The sequence below is a fragment of the Physeter macrocephalus genome, chromosome 8, assembly GCF_002837175.3.
Source record: "Physeter macrocephalus isolate SW-GA chromosome 8, ASM283717v5, whole genome shotgun sequence".
NCBI lineage: Eukaryota > Metazoa > Chordata > Mammalia > Artiodactyla > Physeteridae > Physeter > Physeter macrocephalus.
In genome coordinates, this window is record NC_041221.1 from 96051042 (window position 1) to 96069829 (window position 18788).

General features: G+C 42.4%; 1 protein-coding gene and 1 long non-coding RNA gene across 9 annotated transcripts in view; one reads left to right on the forward strand and one right to left on the reverse strand.

Moving 5' to 3' along the window:
* The window catches only part of ERAP1 (endoplasmic reticulum aminopeptidase 1), a 36043-nt gene extending 28104 nt beyond the window's left edge, over positions 1–7939 (reverse strand). The window contains exons 1-3 of one of the 4 annotated variants that reach the window (XM_055086693.1): positions 6573–7938; positions 3296–3326; positions 727–1267 (exon numbers count right to left, since the gene is read on the reverse strand). In XM_055086693.1, the coding sequence (XP_054942668.1) occupies positions 727–1267; positions 3296–3326; positions 6573–6851 (851 nt within the window). In that variant the 5' untranslated portion in view covers positions 6852–7938. Of the gene's footprint in view, positions 1–726; positions 1268–3295; positions 3327–3595; positions 3666–6572 lie in introns of those variants that run through there. The other 3 variants (XM_028493095.2, XM_007121177.4, XM_007121178.4) reach the window with 3 other exon arrangements.
* On the forward strand, positions 307–11613 carry LOC102978524 (uncharacterized). 5 transcript variants are annotated; one of them, XR_003680995.2, is made up of 7 exons: positions 307–349; positions 3496–3655; positions 5438–5519; positions 5652–5853; positions 6135–6265; positions 7872–7939; positions 9461–11608. It is a non-coding gene; the product is annotated as an uncharacterized lncRNA (long non-coding RNA). The 5 variants fall into 5 exon arrangements; XR_003680996.2 differs by lacking the exons at positions 307–349; positions 3496–3655 and having other exon boundaries at positions 4041–5519; positions 10366–11613; XR_003680993.2 differs by lacking the exons at positions 307–349; positions 3496–3655 and having other exon boundaries at positions 4042–5519; positions 9461–11606.
* Positions 11614–18788: the final 7175 nt, after the last annotated feature.

The following is an 18788-nucleotide window of genomic DNA, read 5'->3' on the forward strand; positions in this document are numbered from 1 at the left end:
TGGCTGTATGGGTTGAACTGTGTCCCCCAAAAAGATACACTGAAGTCTTATTACCTAATATCTGTGTAACTTTATAAAGAAATAGGGTCTTTACAGATGTAATCAAGTTCAGATGAGGCCATCAGGTTGGGCCCTAATCCAACAGAATTGGTGTCCTTATAAGAAGAGGGAAATTTGGAGAATGGCCATGTGACAGGCAGGCAGAGACTGGACTGATGCAGCTGCAAAGCCAAGGAATGTCAAAGACTGATGTCACCACAAGCTAGGAAGAGGCAAAGAGGGACTCAGAGACTTAGAGAGAGCACAGGCCTCCTGACACCTTGATTTTGGACTTCCAGCCTCCAGAACTGTGAGAAAAAACTTCTATTGTTTTATGCCACCCAGTTTATGTACTTTGTTAAAGCAACCCTTGGAAACTAGTACCTAGGCCAAGAGAATTTAAAATATTTATTATATGCCAGAAATCTAATTAAATAAACAAATAGGTATTCCCTCTGATAGAGCTGGAGGAAAGGAAACTGGTTAAAACAGAATGAAAAAGGAGATCCCCAAAAACAGGGAAAAAACTGTGAGCCATTTTTAAATCTACAAAGAGATGCAAAACAAAACCAAAGAAAGAATTCAACAATCAAGGGAATTTTAAAAGACAATCCACCTGAAGTAATAAATTTAGTGTGGGTAGCACTTGAACCTTTTAAAAAAGAGAGAGAGAGAGACAAAGAATACCTCACTTCCCCTTCCTTGGTTCTGTAGGTGCTTTTATAAAATCCATGGAAACTCTCAGAAAGATTGCCAGCATAGTCAATGACAATGGTGTATGGGAGCCCAACCACCAGGGGCTCAGGAGCCAGGAGTGCGATCTGCTCCTGAGGCGGGTATTCCAGGACTCTCAGCGGCTCTTCAGACTGCTTCTCACCAGCTCCCTTCCTCAGGGCGGCCTTAGGTATTTGCAGGTGGTGACTATGCAGGATGATGGTACTGGTGGGCTTGCTGGCTGTGATTTCTATTTCCGTGGTTCCTCCGAAAGTCAGAGTGGTGAGGTTGACATGAATCATGAGATCATAATGAACTGGGATGATGTGCTCGGGAAGTCGCATTTTATTCCAAGGAAATGGTGCCCTGTTACTAGCCTTTGGAGATGTCGTTTCACTGCTCTGACACCAGGATGGAGTTGCCGCAGTTAAGAGCATCAACAGTGATGAAAGCAGAAAGGACATGGTCACAAGGGGCCGTTTGATGGACAGAGATATCATCTTGCTTGAACTGCCTAGCGGCACAAATGTGTAAAAGAAAAAAAAAAAAAGAGTCACTAAAATATTATCAAGACAGCATATTCAGAATGTATCCATCCAGAATGAACAGATACAAACTTTCAAAAGTACTAGGTCTTTTCCTGAAAGTAAAATACCTTCTCTATGTTAATGATTCATAAGAAGAAAGAAGTTTATGGTTAGCCACGATCATTAACACCTACTGAAAAGCATCATTTGGCTTTCAAAGTTTAACTCTTATCAGTTAGGGTTCTCTGTTGAAAGTAAGAACAAGCTCTGGCGGAGGATCCTGAGTAGCTCACTAAATGGGTCACAGGGTTGCCAGGTCATTTGGGAAACCAGGCTCATAAAACAGGCAAAAATGGGCAGCCAGAACCACATCAGAGAAACATCTGATCAGGTGACCACGCCCTACCCATACTGGACCTTAGAAGAAGCCACCCTACTGCCTAGAGATTAGATTCTGACACCCCTGAGGCCACCAGTAGTGTGAGGTCTCCACTGCCCCTGCAACGTCTTGTTGTTTCAGCAGAAGCGAGGTGTCCACACTACCAGGCTGGGAGGTGGAGAGAGCAAGAATCTGGGCTTACAGCTTCCTCAGCGGGAGACAGGCCTTGCTTCCCACTAAGTTTACAATGCAGAGAGTTCTTAAAACACAGGAAGTATAGGAAGGAAACATATATGCTCAGTAGCAAGGGTGGGGGAAAGGCAAGTATTTGTAACAGTAAGCCTTCATAACACTGGCATCTTTGTCAAACTGTCCTGCCAAAAGCTGATTTAGTATCTATTTAGCCAGGGAAGACTTTAGAGTCACTTTTCATGATAGTTTGTGACAATCCCCTGGTTTCTCTCTCACACTCTATCCAACAAATAAGTGTTGTATGCCTGCTACCTACAAGGCTGTGTGCTGAGTACCGTGTGGGATATAAGAATATACAAGACACAAATCCCATAATCAAAGACTTCAAAATCTGGAAGGGCAGAAAACATACATACACAAAGAGTAAAACACAACTAAGTGTGGAGTGCTTTAAAAATAATAGGGACTTCCCTGGCAGTCCAGTGGTTAAGACTCCACGTTTCCACTGCAGGCGGCATGGGTTTGATCCCTGGTCAGGGAACTAAGATCCCACATGCTGCAGAGCGTGGCCAAAAAATAAAAAAATTCAAAAAAAAAAAAAGAAGAAGAAGAAAAGAGTGCTGACGGAGAATGGAATGGTATTTCCAAAGGGAGAGAGTGACTTTGGCTGCAGAGTGATGCTGAGATGCCTTCATGCAAGAGCGGCATTGAGAGTGGTTTGGAAGGACGGGTCGCATTTGGAAGTGAAGGGAGGGCATCAGAGGCACTGCAGGTGGAGCAAGCCAGAGCAGGAGCTACAGCACAAAAGGAGAAAGGACAGGGCTGTTCGGGCAATCAATGTGGACAGAAGCGAACCCCAGGAGAACTTGCTGGAGAATAATTATTCACAAGGCAAGGAGGGGGGGTGACTGTAAGGTTACACTCAAAGCACACCAGGAGGCATGATGCAGACCATATTTTGCACTTTAAAGGTCATGGGACATAAAAGGAATGCGAATTTTAAGGGAGTTGGCAATCCATGCCCAGAGAACCAAGCATACTTTTTTCTCTCTCTTACACAAAGCTGCCTCTCTAATAGCAGATGGCCAGGAGGGGCTCCTGTCAGGTGAGCTCAGGTTATTGAAATGATGGTGGTACACTGGATTCTTCCTCTATGTTAGTGGTTCTCAACTTTGGCTGCATATTAATGTCATCTAGGAAGCTCTTAAAATAATGACTGATGCCTGGATCCCTAGGTCAGGGCATCATAATTTTTTTTAAACTTCCCAGAAATTCTATTGAAGAGCCAGATTGAGGAACCTCCTAGATAATCCTTGCCAAGCCATGGTCTTATCCCTTGATCCCTATGTGGGGAACACTACTTCAAGGGAATGACTGATGTGCTATCCCCACCTTTCACCCTCCATTCTGCTCCCTTCCCAAGCACACAGCTACAAGTACTTACCTCTCGCTTCCCCACAGAGTAGATCTGCAGGCTAAACAGAAAGGATGCCAGCACCGTAGAAACAGTCAACAATGGAGACACCATAATCCCAGTTCAAAAGGCACCACCCAAATGAGACAGAAAAGAAATGTGAACAGGAAGAACAGGGGTTTTGTTTTTGTGTTCCTTGGTTTTATTTTTTTTTTCTTTTTGTTGTCTAGGACCCAACTAAAGGATGCTTCCAGCCATGGAGGATTGGAGTGATTTGGAAGAGAAGAATAAAGTTTAAACACCAAAATAGTAAAGAGTTCCTGCCCTTACCTCCTCAGGCAGAATCCCAGGGCAGGATGATGGATCGTCTTTGAAGTTGAGGGGCCAGAGGTAAAAAGAACATGTGTGAAGCTTCCATTTGGACCTTCTGATGGCAGTAGCTTAGTGGGTGTGGCCTGTGCCCCAAGATGGCAGAGAGCACAGTGAAGGTAGCAGGTTCAGGCATGCAAGGGCTCTGGGAGTCCTCAAGCGTTCTCCAACAGCCCAAGAAGAGATCTAAAAATTCCAACTGGTTCTGAGCTGACAGCAAGGCCCACGGGCTGCTGAAGGGGTTGGCGGTGGCACCTCATAGCAAAGGCCTTGCAGTGTTGGGTCCAAGAGAGGAGGGAGCCAAAGAGATAATGGCTGTGTCTCAGAGAGGATGCAGTGCCAGGAAACCAAAATGGAACATGTGATACAGACAGCATAACTGTTGGAATTCATACATACATATATAATTATTGCTATATCAACAATATATATATTAGGTTTACAGTCAGAAAAGAAAATCTGGCTTTGAGTTCTTGCTCTGCCACCTACTATGACCTTGGGCAGGTTGTTGAATCCTGGTTCCATTTTCTTTGCGTGTAAAACAAGATAACACCTCTCTCACAGGATTGTTGTGAAAATTAAGTTAAAATATGTTCAATTACTCATTCCACAGATATTTATTGAGGGTCTATTATGTGCGAGGGTTTTGTGGGGCAGTGCAAGGTCCCTGACCTCAAAGAGCACATAGTGGGGGTGGGGTGACTTTTAACAAGTTTACACAAATACAAACATAGATAGTTACCAACCATGATTAGCTATGAAGAAAAAAGCAACACACATACTTAAAGAGAGTAACAGGGCAGACTGATGTACACTGGGGGATCTCTGAGGTGTTTAGCTGAGATTTAAAGGACAAATTCAAGTTAGCTGAGGAAAGAGGGAGAGAGAGTTTTGCAAACAGAGGGAACAGCACACATACTTGCAAGCTCAGGGGCAGTAGAGAGTGCTAGTTATTTATAAAGTCAGTGAAGCTGAAGCCCAGCATGTGGCAGAAAGATGCGCCTGGAGAGGTGGGCAGGGGCCAGACCACCACACACCTTCCAGGCATCTTAAGGATTTTGGATCCTATCCTAAGGGCAATGAGAAACCACTGGGATTTGAGCTAGGAGATCTAGCTAGGATCCAGTTCACACCTAAAGAAAATCACCCTTGTTGCTGTGTGGAGAGTGGAAGACTGGGAAGAAGTAAGAGTGAAGGCCAAGAGACCAGTTAGAAAGTAGTCTAGACAAAATAAGAGAGTGGTTCATACTCGGATGGTGTCAACAGAAAGAACTGGGGGGGGCGGGGTGGAGACAGAGAAATGGATGGATTCAACATCTATATTTAGGGTGGATTAGAAATAGGGAGTGAGGGAAAGGACAGGATGTATCAGGATGGCTGCCAGATTTCTACAGTGAACTTCTGGGTAGTCACAGGTGCCCTTTATTGAAATGGAGAAGGCCAGAGGTGGAAGAGATTTAAAACAGAGAAGAGGGAATGAAGGGTTCATTTTTTAATATGTTTAATTTGTGCTGTCTATGAGATACCCAAGGGGATTTATCAAGAAGGCAGTTAAATATACACAGATTGAGGGCACAGAGACAAGGGTTTTAAAGGAACTTCCTATACTTGACTGTACTCCTTTAAAGTTTTAAAAAGTATCTTCCTCTGGCATCTGATCTTACTAAAGCTTCTTTCACAATGTTGTGGATAAAAGTGCAGCAGTTAACAGAGTACCTAACTTTACTTCACAGCCAGAAAGAGTTCAAGATACTTTAGGAACCTTACTGCCTTTGGTGATTCTGACTTTTCCCACTTACACAGGAAGTCAGGGGCAACTGGTTCTGGGATATCTCATCCTTCCCTTCATTGGGACACTATGGAATGTGAAATCCATCACCAAGAGGTAAGGGACCTTCTTCCAAAATGCTCTGAACAATGAAATTAACAAGCATTGATAACAGCTTGTCACTGCTGGTAAATAATAAAAATGTTTAATCAGTTCAATTTTTTAACATTTTATAATTTATCTATTTAGGCCCACCTGAAAATGTGCTACATATCAGTACAATTCCAACTCCGTGGAAAAAGAGACAACCCTGGACAATTTTTTTAAGTTTTGTTTTGTTTTTTTAAGTTGTCGACCACATCCTGAATTGAGAGCAAATACTCTGGGGATTCAGTAGAAAACAGAGCATTTCTTTTTGAACCTGGCCTCACAAAGAACCTCCATGAAAAAGGTAAGGAAGTGTCTGCACTTCTCCTTCCTCATGAAATTAACTTGCAGGCCCACCAGGCGTGTAAGACACCCAGAGAGGGAATTTTAATTTGCTCAAACAGTAGTGTTTTAACTCGATAAACCCAGGCTGAGCCAGAGAGAAGTGAGGACAGACAACTACTGGCAACAAGTACAGGAGAAGAAGGGAAAGAACTGATCTTGAGGACACTTAACTGATGTTCCCAGAACACCCCCGCGCCTGCAAGTAACCAAAACCACCTACGTTTCTCTATTATCTGCAAGGTGCCCTCCTCGGCCTAACCCCACAATCCACCCACCAGTTCACTTGGCCCTACTCGGCAGTCCGGTGGACGCGGCGGGCAGGAAACCAGCCTCTAGGAGGAGTGCAGAAGCAGGCTCCCGCCTGCCGGCCGGTAAGCAACACAGCCCGGGGAGCGCGTGGCGCGGGCGCAGCAGCCCTGCGCCCTTGTCCATCTCCCAGTGGAAAAGAGGAACAAGGACGCGAGCAGGACTGGGCCCGCGCCAACCCCGCCGCCCTCCGCCGACATGATCCCCAGCCCCACGACTCCCCGCAGCCCCACTTCGCAGCCCGCTGGTTCTCTTCCTCCCCGCGCCCCGGACCCCAGGCCTCCCCAGCACAGGGAGGATACCTGGGCCCCGCCCTTCCCCAACCACGCAGCCCCCTCCCCGCCGGGCGCACTGGGGACGGTAGCGCTGTACCTGGGGCTCGGGGACCACACTGCTGCTGCCTGCCTTGGCCGCCCCGGGACCGAAAGTGAAAGTGGAGCCGGAGCTGCACGCAGAAGCGCTGGGCGCGGGGTCAAGCCTCGGCAGGCCGAGGCGGTAGCTGGGGAAGGGGAAGCCCGGAAGTGGGGACGAGCAGACATCGCTGTTCCCAAGACAGGAGTTCACAAAACAGTGCGGCAGCAAGGGAAGCCGCAGGGTTGCACTGATAGGGGCCCAGGCGGGGCGGAGCACCCCTTTAGGAATGCAGAACATTTCCCCTGCGTGTGCCTGTGGAGTTTTGGTTTGGTTTGGTTTTTCATTGATTAGCCTTTGGTACAGCGGAGGTTTGGGGCTTAAGGAGTGGGCCGGTGCTCTGAGAGGGCTCTTCGGTGGACCAGAGCTCCCCTCTATCGCAGCCTGAGCCAGCTCAAAGCCCCTTGGACGCAAGGGGTGTCCGTCATCTCACCTCCGCAAATGGGCTGAGAGCCCTCGGCCCGCCTCAGAATGAAACAGGAACCCAGAACAGTTCTTTGTTTCTGCAAAATGCTGAACCGTCTGGGCTTTCATCTGTAGAGGGGTTCGGCTGGAGACACCGAAGAGGAGGGGGAAACAGAGGCCCGGAACTGCCCCACCAATACCAAGGGGCCCTTGGACCCCAAGGGTTTGCTGCTCCCCACATTAAAAAAATCTCCCTCGGGCTTCCCTGGTGGCGCAGTGGTTGAGAGTCCGCCTGCCGATGCAGGGGACACGGGTTCGTGCCCCGGTCCGGGGGGATGCCATATGCCGCGGAGCGGCTAGGCCCGTGAGCCTGCGCGTCCGGAGCCTGTGCTCCGCAGCGGGAGAGGCCACAGCAGTGAGAGGCCCGCATACCGCAAAAAAAAAACAAAAAACAAAAAACAAAAAAAAAACTCCCTCCCTGCTTTTTCAAATCAAATGACCATTTCTTTGCTCCCCTTAAAACATTAAGACTGGATGAAATGTCTCAGAAAGCCCATCTTTAAACAGTTGAGGGTAAATGAGGTAACAAGCCAAGAAAACACAAATATTCATACTCACGAAATGCTGCCCCGGCCCCTCTGGGATTTTTCCTCACTATACTCGGGCTTTCTCCTCTCACTGCTTTCTCTGCTGCCTTGCCTTTGAGAACCTGGGGTTCCAAGTCGCTAGAACAGTATTTCTCAGCTTTTTTCCCCTCAGTCTTATGCCTCCTTTTGAAAAACATAATATTTTGTTCTGCATATACTCTCCAGTCAAGGATATTTTGTAACATAAAATTAACACCCTGTCCCCAAGCCCAACCAGAATGGAACCAAGGGAAGTGTTCTCACTAAAATTCAACAAGAAACCAACTTTGGGATCAGGTAATTTCTGCGTTTGAAATTTCTGCATGTTTGCAGGGGTGTCAGTGGACAGCTATAGCCTCCAAGGCCTCTGGGTGTCAGTGAGTGATCCCAATTTGTTCAGATGAGAGCTTCCTGTCCAGTAAACTCATGCATTTCTTTGTTTTCATATTTATATTTTGGGATATGATGCTTTCCCTTCAGTTTCTAATAAGTTTAGTTGCTTTTAAAATATTTCTTGATGGTCAGGATGGAAGGAAGTGAAGGCACCAAACAGGCTGGAGGCTGCTGTAAGTGACAAGTGAGAAGGCAGGAAGAGGGGAATGCCTTTACAGATACCTGGGAAGACAGACGGGAGCCAGACTCACCCAGACTTTAGACTCATTTACAATGGCCAATAGTCCCTCTTCAGAATCCAAGGGCACTACAAATAAAGCAATTAAAGACAGGATTTGGCAGTATTTCCTTGTAGTTTCAAAGCTCTAGCAGGGATTTGTGGGATGCAGGCCTTGGAGTGAGTACTTTAAACTTGAAGGAGTCCCACTTGTAGAGTCTGTGAGATCAAAACTTAGCAGCTACCAAGCTTAGAAATGGTACTAGAGGGAAGCAGACAGAAAGAAAGGGCATCTTGGTTTATGGATTACTTACCAACTGTTAGATACTGTGCTAAATGCTAGTCATGTGCATTTGTGTGTATATGTATGTATAATTTAATCTTTTCAGCAGTCATGTAATGTAGGTATTATGCTTCATAAATGAGAAAAGTAAGAGAGGCTGTCACCTTGCTCAAAGAGAAAATAAGAAGTGAAACCTAAATGTGAGCCCTAGGTGGGGTCAGTTTGACTCCAAAGTGCATGTTTTTTCCACTGACTCACACAGCTTCCTCAGCTAGCTGTTATTTACTTCCTCCCCCTCCTCACCTAGCCCCCAACTTCACTTGGCACTTCTAGCTTTGCTCTCTTCCAGTCAGCCTCTAGGAATTTCCCACCCTGAAAAACCTTCCTGGAGCCTCCACATTTCTTCCCAGTGGATATTCGCTTATGCTGCTGTAACTAAGACATCAGTAGTTTAAGAACACAGCTTTATTTCTCACTCATGGTACACAGCCATTGTCTGTAGGCAGGGTCCTCTGCCCTGCACAGCCCATCGGGGCTCAGTGTGACAGAGGATCGTCATCTTGTAGGTGCATCCATCTGAAGCTTTTGGCCTTCTTGATCACCATGGCAAGGAAGTGTAAGTCCAGAGAATCATGCATCAGCCTTTTCCCACCTCAGCGCTGAATAATACACATCCCTTCCACTCACATTTCATTGCCCAGAACTAGCTACACGGTCTCCTGCAAATGCGGGGAGAGGTTGGTAAACACTAATACTGTCCTCCACACCGTCCAAGAGGGTCAGTTGGGCCTATGCATTTCAAAAGCTTCTCAGTGCCCTTAGTCTCAGATGGAAGGTGGGAGGAGGAGAGAGTTGACCTCAGGCTTTCACCATTGTGAGGCGTACAACCTTGGCTTATTACTAATCAATGTCTCTTTTTGTTCAGATTGGATTCCAGATTTTGATCAAATGGTGTTCACTTTTGCTTTAAGTAATTGGATCAGTTCTGTCTTCATTAGCTTTTGTCGATTAATGTCAGCATTTGGCTCGTTTCTTCTCTTTTGCTGCCAAAGTTGCTGCCATTTTAACTATATCACCACTCTCCTTCTCGATGTAAAATCTTACCCGGAATCATCATGTAGAAAACAGACAAAGCAGGGCTGTTCTGACAAACCCACCCATTTAGTCCCTGCCAGCTGTCTCTCAACCCCATTCCCACACCTCCCCCGCACACACACTGTGGGTCCCTGAGGCACCTCCACAGGCTCCTATGGCCCCAGAACTTAATTTTTTTCAACATCATCTTAAGAAAGAAAAAAAAAAAAAAAAAAAAGAATAGCAATGTCCTTCATTCTTGATATTCTTGATAAAGAGGATGATACTTTTTTTTCCTACATGCCAAACTGCAAGCCAGGCCTACTCAACAAAATCTATACCATTTTATTGAACATCAGAAACAAGGAAGAAGGTATAGATGCCAAGCTAAAAGAAACACTGCTTCAAAGCAGGCCACTGACCCCACAAGAACAAATAAATTCCTCTGAAACATTGTGGTTTGAAAGCATTTACATATACTCTATCTCATTGGACCCTCAGAGTGCACTTGTGTAGGTGGCTTCTAGTTCCATTTTTCTATAAGGATTTGAGATGGTGAGTGACCTACAAGGCAGGGGCCACCATGTGGAGACAGCTTGCTCTAAAGTGAAGCCAATTCAAAGTAAAGTAGAATTGACAGAGAGAAACAGACAGAGAAAATAACCCCATTGAGGCTGTCAGCCCCAGCTGTCCTGAGCAAGCCCTACCCTTGGACTTTCCAATCAAGAGAAGCAACGAATTCCTTTCTTGATTCAGCCAGTTTGTCAAGCTTCAGAAAGAGTCCTGAGTCGCCACTATGACAGAGCACTAGAGAGGGAGTGATGGATGCCAGCTTCTGTAGGAGCAACGAGAGTGACCAAAACTGCTGTCAGACTACGAGGACTGCTGGGTCCTGAAGAATTTTCTGGGTGACTTGAGGACTGATGACTTGTTTCCCATTTCCCCCCCTCCTCAGACATCTATTTGACCTACTCCTGCCACAGAGGGAAACCTGAGCATGCCCCCGGTTCTCACAGCCTGATGGAGCCCAGGGACCACATCCCTCTTCTGTCCCTCCTCAGTAAGCGGGAGGTCCACCTCACTACTCTTCAGCCCACGTTCCATATTCCTATGCCTTTTCCCTTTGCTCATTTCAACTAGGAGGTAAATCACCATAATGTATGTTTTTAAAATTTGCATTTCTTTCATTACTATGAGATTGAATACTACACTGAACATATGTTAATTAGGTGTTTTTACTTTTTATTTCCTCTTCCGAGAATTATATGTTTATGTTTGTTGCCAATTTATCTACTGGAAAATCATTACTTACTTATATAAAAATTATCTATGACACACAAGAGAAATCCATGAATTCCATTAAAAATGTAAAATATCACAATCAGTAAGGCTCTGTTGTTTCAAAGCAATCCCACAAATACATCTAAATGAATCATGTCAATTTCTTTAAAATCCAGACCTATGCCTGCTATGTTAAGTTATTTGAGATGTTGGAGCTTACCAGATATTGTTAATCTGACATTAAAGCAAATCTTGGTTCAGGAAACCTGGTATTTAGGTTTGATGTTGTTTATAGCTCCCTCTGTCACAGCAACTGCACATTCCATCCAAAAGCAGCAGAATACACATTCTTCTCAAGTGCACATGGAACATTTTCCAGGATTGATCACATGCTGGGCCACAAAGTGAGCCTCAGTAAATTTAAGAAAATTGAAATCATATCAAGTGTCTTTTCCAACCACAACACTATGAGATTAGAAATCAATTACAAGAAAAAAACTGTAAAAAGCACAAACACGTGGAAGCTAAACAATATGTTACTAAACAACCAATGGATCAGTGAAGAAATCCAAGAGCAAATCAAAAAGTACCTAGAGACAAATGGAAATGAAAGCACAATGATCCAAAACCTAAGGGAAGCAGCAAAAGCAGTTCTAAGAGGGAAGTTTATAGCAATACAATCTTACCTCAGGAAACAAGAAAAATCTCAAATAAACAACTTAACCTTACACCTAAAGCAACTGGAGAAAGAAGAACAAACAAAACCCAAAGTCAGTAGAAGGAAAGAAATCATAAAGATCAGAGCAGAAATAAATGAAATAGAGACAAAGAAAACCATAGAAAAGATCAATGAAACTAAAAACTGATTCTTTGAAAAGATAAACAAAATTGATAAACCTTTAGCCAGACACATCAAGAAAAAAAAAGAGAAGGCTCAAGCAATAAAATTAGAAATGAAAAAGGAGAATTTACAATGGACACCACAGAAATACGAAGGATCATAAGAGATTACTACAAGCAACTATATGCTGATAAAACGGACAATCTAGAAGAAATGGAAAAATTCTGAGAAAGGTACAATATCCCAAGTCTGAACCAGGAAGAACTAGAAAGTATGAACATACCGATCACAAGTACTGAAATTGAAACTGTGATTAAAAAACTCCGAACAAACAGAAGTCCAGGACCAGATGGCTTCACAGGCGAATTCTAACAAATATTTAGAGAAGAGTTAACACCTATCCTTCTGAAACTATTCAAAAAAATCGCAGAAGAAGGAACACTCCCAAACTCATTCTATGAGGCCACCATCACCCTGATACCAAAACCAGACAAAGATACCACACACAAAAAAGAAAATTATAGGCCAATATTACTGAACTGGAAAGTATGAACATACCGATCACAAGTACTGAAATTGAAACTGTGATTAAAAAACTCTGAACAAACAGAAGTCCAGGACCAGATGGCTTCACAGGCGAATTCTAACAAATATTTAGAGAAGAGTTAACACCTATCCTTCTGAAACTATTCAAAAAAATCGCAGAAGAAGGAACACTCCCAAACTCATTCTATGAGGCCACCATCACCCTGATACCAAAACCAGACAAAGATACCACACACAAAAAAGAAAATTATAGGCCAATATTACTGATGAACATAGGTGCAAAAATCCTCAACAGAATGCTAGCAAATCAAATCCAACAATACATGAAAAGGATCATACACCATGATCAAGTGGGATTTATCCCAGGGATGCAAGGATTTTTCAATATCTGCAAATCAATCAGTGTGGTAAGCCACATCAACAGATTGAAGAATAAAAATCATATGATCATCTCAATAGATGCAGAAAAGCTTTTGACAAAATTCAACACCCATTTATGATTAAAAAAACTCTCCAGAAAGTGGGCATAGAGGGAACCTAACTCAGCATAATAAAGGCCATATATGATAAACTCACAGCTAACATCATATTCAACAGTGAAAAGCCAAAAGCATTGCCTCTAAGATCAGGAACAAGACAAGTATGTTCACTCTCGCCACTTCTATTTGACATAGTTTTGGAAGTCCTAGCCATGACAATCAGAGAAGAAAAAGAAATAAAGGGAATCCAAATTGGAAAAGAAGAAGTAAAACTATCACTGCTTGCGATGACATGAAACTATACATAGAAAATCCTGAAGATGTTACTAGAAAACTACTAGAGCTCATCAATGAATTTGGTAAAGTTGCAGGATACAAAATTAATACACAGAAATCTGTTGCATTTCTATACATTAACAATGAAAGATCAGAAAGAGAAATTAAGGAAACACTCCCATTTACCACTTCATCAAAAAGAATAAAATATCTGTTGCATTTCTATACATTAACAATGAAAGATCAGAAAGAGAAATTAAGGAAACACTCCCATTTACCACTGCATCAAAAAAGAATAAAATACCTAGGAATAAACCTACCTAAGGAGGCAAAAGAACTGTATGCAGAAAAGTATAAGATGCTGATGAAAGAAATCAAAGATGACACAAACAGATGGAAAGGTATACCATGTTCTTGGATTGGAAGAATCAATATTGTCAAATGACCATACTACCCAAGGCAATCTATAGATTCATGCAATCCCTATCAAATTACCAATGGCATTTTTCACAGAACTAGAATAAAAAATCTTAAAATTTGTATGGAGACACAAAAAACCCTGAATATCCAAAGCAATTTTGAGAAAGAAAAATAGAGCTGGAGGAATCAGGCTCCCTGACTTCAGACTATACTAGAAAGCTACAGTTATCAAAAATAGCACAAAAACAGAAATATAGATCAGTGGAATGGGATAAAAAGCCTAGAGATAAACTCATGCACCTGTGATCAATTAATCTATGACAAAGACAGCAAGACTATGCAATGGAGAAAAGACAGACTTTTCAATAAGTGGTGCTGGGAAAACTGCACAGCTACATGCAAAAAAAAAAAAAAAAAGAAAGAAAAAGAAATTAGAACATTCTTTAACACCATACATGAAAATAAACTCAAAATGGATCAAAGACCTAAATGTAAGGCTGGTTACTGTAAAACTCTAGAGGAAAACAGAGGAAGAACGCTCTTTGACATAAATCACAGCAATATCTTTTTGAATTCACCTCCTAGAGTAATGGAAATAAAAGCAAAAATAAACAAATTTGGCCTAATTAAACTCAAAAGCTTTTGCACAGCAAAGGGAACCATAAACAAAACGAAAAGACAAACCACAGAATGGGAGAAAGTATTTGCAAATGATGCGACCGACAATGCGACCGACAAGGGGTCAATCTCTAAAACTTAGAAACAGCTCGTATGGCTCAATATCAAAAAAAAAAAAAAGAAAAAAACCCAGTAAAAAAAATGGGCAGAAGACCTAAATAGACATTTCTCCAAAAAAGACACAGACGGCCAATAGGCACATGAAAAGATACTCAACATCACTAATTATTAGAGAAATGTCAATCAAAACTACCATGAGGTATCACTTCACACTAGTCAGATTGGCCATCATCAAAAAGTCTACAAACAATAAATGCTGGAGAGGGTGTGGAGAAAAGGGAACCGTTCTTCTACACTGTTGGTGGGAATGTAAATTGGTACAGCCACTATGGAGAACACTATGGAGGTTCCTTAAGAAACTAAAAATAGAGCTACCATATGATCTAGCTATCCAACTCCTGAGCATATATCCAGAGAAAACAATGGTTCAGAAGGATACATGTACCCCAGTGTTTATTGCAGAACTGTTTACAATAGCCAAGACATGGAAGCAACATAAATGTCCATTGACAGATGAATGGATAAAGAAGATGTGGTACATATATACAGTGGAATATTACTGAGCCATTAAAAAGAATGAAATGATGCCATTTGTGGCAACATGGATGGACCTGGAGATTATCATACTAAGTAAAGTAAGTCAGACAGAGAAGGACAAATATCATATGTTACCTCATATGTGGAATCTAAAAAAAAATGATACAAATGAACTTATTTACAAAACAGAAACAAACTCACAGACATAGAAAACAAATTTATGGTTACCAGGGGGAAAGAGGGGAAAGGGATAGATTGGGAGTTTGAGATTGCCATGTATACACTTCTATATTTAAAATAGATAACCAACAAGGACCTACTTTACAGCACAGGGAATTCTGCTCAATATTCTGTAATAAACTAAATGGGAAAAGAATTTGAAAAAGAATAAATATATATGTATAACTGAATCATTTTGCTGTACATCTGAAACTAACACAACACTGGTAATCAGCTATACTCCAATATAAAATAAAAATTAAAATAATAATAAACTACATTGTTATTAACCTCGAAAATAAATAAATAAATAAAAATGTTGCTAATGCTAAAAAAAAAAAAGAGTTATCCAGGAGTGGGCATGTTCTTTGCATATGCCAAAAGGGATAATAAAAATAGGTTTAAAAACATAGGTACATTTGTCAACTGTATTTTCTAAAGAACCATAGCATCATGCTAGCAAACAGTTCTCATGCTCTCTCACATACAGAGGGGGAACGGAAGAATCTATCTACCACATTAATGTTACTGTACATTGAAGGTATTTCTGATATTATAATCATAGGATGTGATAGCCTATGTCCTTGAGGCAAGAAGGATATGTAGATCAAGAAAGTGATTGATGAGGGAACAGTTGGTCAGAAACTAAGGAAGGACCTTGACTCTAGAGACTAGAAAGATTTGATTCTTCATTGGGCTGAAAATGTGAATATCTCCCAAATAAGAAATGAGAAACTAATAGCTGGCTGAAATTTTTCACTTATGGAAAATGAGTCATCTTCTGACTCCCAGAAGAACTGATTCCAAACTCAGGAGAAAGATGACATCTGAGATTATGACCAATAAAGAGTCCAGAGCTCAATAAATTGATTTAAACAATAAATGGATTTGATAAAGAAGATGAGTAAATGTAGAAAGAGCTTTTACAGGCTAGGGAATATATTATAGGCCCAGTAAAAGCCCAAAGTCAAAGAGAGTTTTGAGAGAGAGACAAAGGAAGATGGGTCCATAGGGCTGGAGCCGGGGCAAGCCCTGAGAAGGCCAGGGCAACTTCAGAGAAGCACTGCAGATCTGAGTCAGATCTGAGAGAGGCCCAAAGGATGAACCAGCTCCAGCAGAAGGGCCAACCAAATCTACCTCAGGGCAGAAGTTTGAGGATCTTTGCCTCATGTCCGTTGCCCAACTCCCAACCCAGCAAGACTACAAGGAGTGGAAGGGTCAGGAATGAGTGGGTGGATCAGCCAAAGATGTCAAAACAAAACTCCAATTAAATTATTGAGAATTCTGGGCTTTTCTGTTTTTATAGCATTGTTTTGCTACAGAGGAAGCCCTCTCTGGCTTCCCAGTCCTGGTGGTAGATTGCTAAACTTTTATAGAATCTGTATTAGCCTAGCAGTCCAACAATTCCCCCTCTAAAGGATGAAAACTGCAAAATCATAATATAGTAAAATTTTATATTACTCACTTAACCTTTGTAGTGCACTAGTAAATAAAATACCCAAACTACTGAAGTTCCTTCCTTCCTTTCTTTCTCTTTTCTTTTCTTTTTCCTTCTTCCTATCTTTCTTTCAACAGTTATTAATTGATGCAGTGAGTAAGAGAAGCAAAGGAATGCACCAGAATAATTTAGGAAACTTGTCTTACAAAAAAAGATTCCTTACCTCCACCATGAGAAATTATAATTCTATAGATCTTTTTTCTTTTTTAAACTTTAAAATTTATTTATTTATTCATTTATTTTTGGCTGCGTTGGGTCTTCGTTACTGCATGCAATCTTTCTCTAGTTGTGGTAAGCAGGGGCTACTCTTCATTGCAGCACGCAGGCTTCTCATTTCGGTGGCTTCTCTTGCTGTGGAGCATGGGCTCTAGGCACGTGGGCTTCAGTAGTTGTGGCATGTGGGCTCAGTAGTTGTGGCTCACAGGCTCTAGAGCGCAGGCTCATTAGTTGTGGCACACAGGCTTAGTTGCTCTGCAGCATGTGGAATCTTCCCAGACCAGGGCTCGAACCCGTGTCCCCTGCATTGGCAGGCAGATACTTAACCACTGCACCACCAGGGAAGTCCTGGTTCTATAGATCTTGACTGAGAATACCATAGAATTCAAGGGCAAGTATAAGCTTTCTTAGAGAAAAAAAAATTTTTTTTGTTTGGTTCTACACTGCTGTACTGAGGGCAAAGGGGATTCTCCATACCTTAGCCAGAAAAGTAGGAGGATTAGTGAAGAACTCCTGAGCGCCAGCCCTCAAAAGTAGGCAGCAACAGATGTTTGACTTCTGGAACCTAGAAGGAACTACTAAAAATGATGCAGATAGAGGAGGAAAGAGAGGTGGACAGAGTCTAGAGTCAGCTATGGTCTTTGACAACTGTCTAGATTATTGCATCAGACTCTTCTTAACCAATTAAGAACAGGAAAATTGCAAGTTTGGAGATCAAAGTATAGGTACTTAGTGCAGGGAAAGGAACAGAGAGACCATTCTATTTGTGGTTTTTGATCTCTGAATCCTCAGTTTTCAAAAGAAGCTGTATGGTGAGGAATTAATAAATGTTAACTGTTTTTAGAGTACAAACTCTAGGGAGAAAGATGGTCCACAGCTAGGAGGACTATATCAACAAGGACACTTTTAAAATATAAAGTGAATGTTTACCTAATGGTGAGGAGGGGCATGGAGGGAAGATGACCAGCATAAACCAGGTCTCCTCATTGGCAAAGCCAGAGGGCAAGGGAGCCCCATTGCCGCTTGTCCGGCCCAGGGTATAGGGTGGGATAAGAAGGGTGGTGAGCGGATCTGGAGGGGCAATTGGAAGTTCTCCAGCACAGGCATATTGAATAATAACATGTGTTCCTAGGAATCTAACCACACATCAGTTAGGAATGGTGATCACCTTCCAATTGACCTGTTCATCGAAAGCAACAAATGATGCCAACCTCACTTCACGTTTTGTATCCATGTAATTACAAAGATGGAAAAGAAAAATAAAATTGCCGAAAACACCAGTGACATTTTTTAATCTAAAAATATATCAGTCAGGATTCAGTCACAGAGAACAAAATCCAATCAAGCTATTTAACCAGAAAAGCATTTATTGCAGGCTATTACATAATCATTGGAATGGCTTAAAAAACCCATACTAGAGGGAGCTTCCAGAAACAAATCCCAAAGCCACCACATAGAACTTGGCCACCAATGAAGCTGCTTCTCTTGCCATGACATAGAAGCCATCTGCTAAACTGGGCAGTGGCTACCACAGCTGCTAGCTCCAGAACCATGTCAGGGATGCTACAATCTGTCCCAGCCAAATGAATAACTCAAGTTTTGCCTCTCTCCCCACTTATCGCAGTTCCAAATTCGAGTCTCCCACCAGCACTTCGGTTTGGCGGACCCTAATGCACATCCAGAACCTAGGAGCGCTGGATAACGTACTGAGTGAACCAGATACAATATCCACCACAAATGTTAAACTGTGGTGAGGCTGAACAAATGAAAAAGAAATAAAACAGTTATGAGGAAACCTCAGGTAATTTTTAATGATTTTATGGACAAAAATAATTGGGAAACCAATGGTAGATTTAGATTACGAGAGGCTTGGGGCACTTGAGAGTGGGATGCATACTTTTGTGACATAAGCATATTGTCAAGCATCAGGTTATGATGTGGTATCTTTGAAATGTCTCTAGGGACTCTTTTTTTCTTCCCCTCCCTCTGGGAAATCCATAGGCACATGGCTCAGTCTCAGTCTGGGATGAACAGAGCATCCACATCTCTGTGGTACAGTGATTGGTCCAAGGACTGGCACGTGACAAAAGCTAGGGCAATCAGAGGCCTTGCCCAGGATTATTCTGGC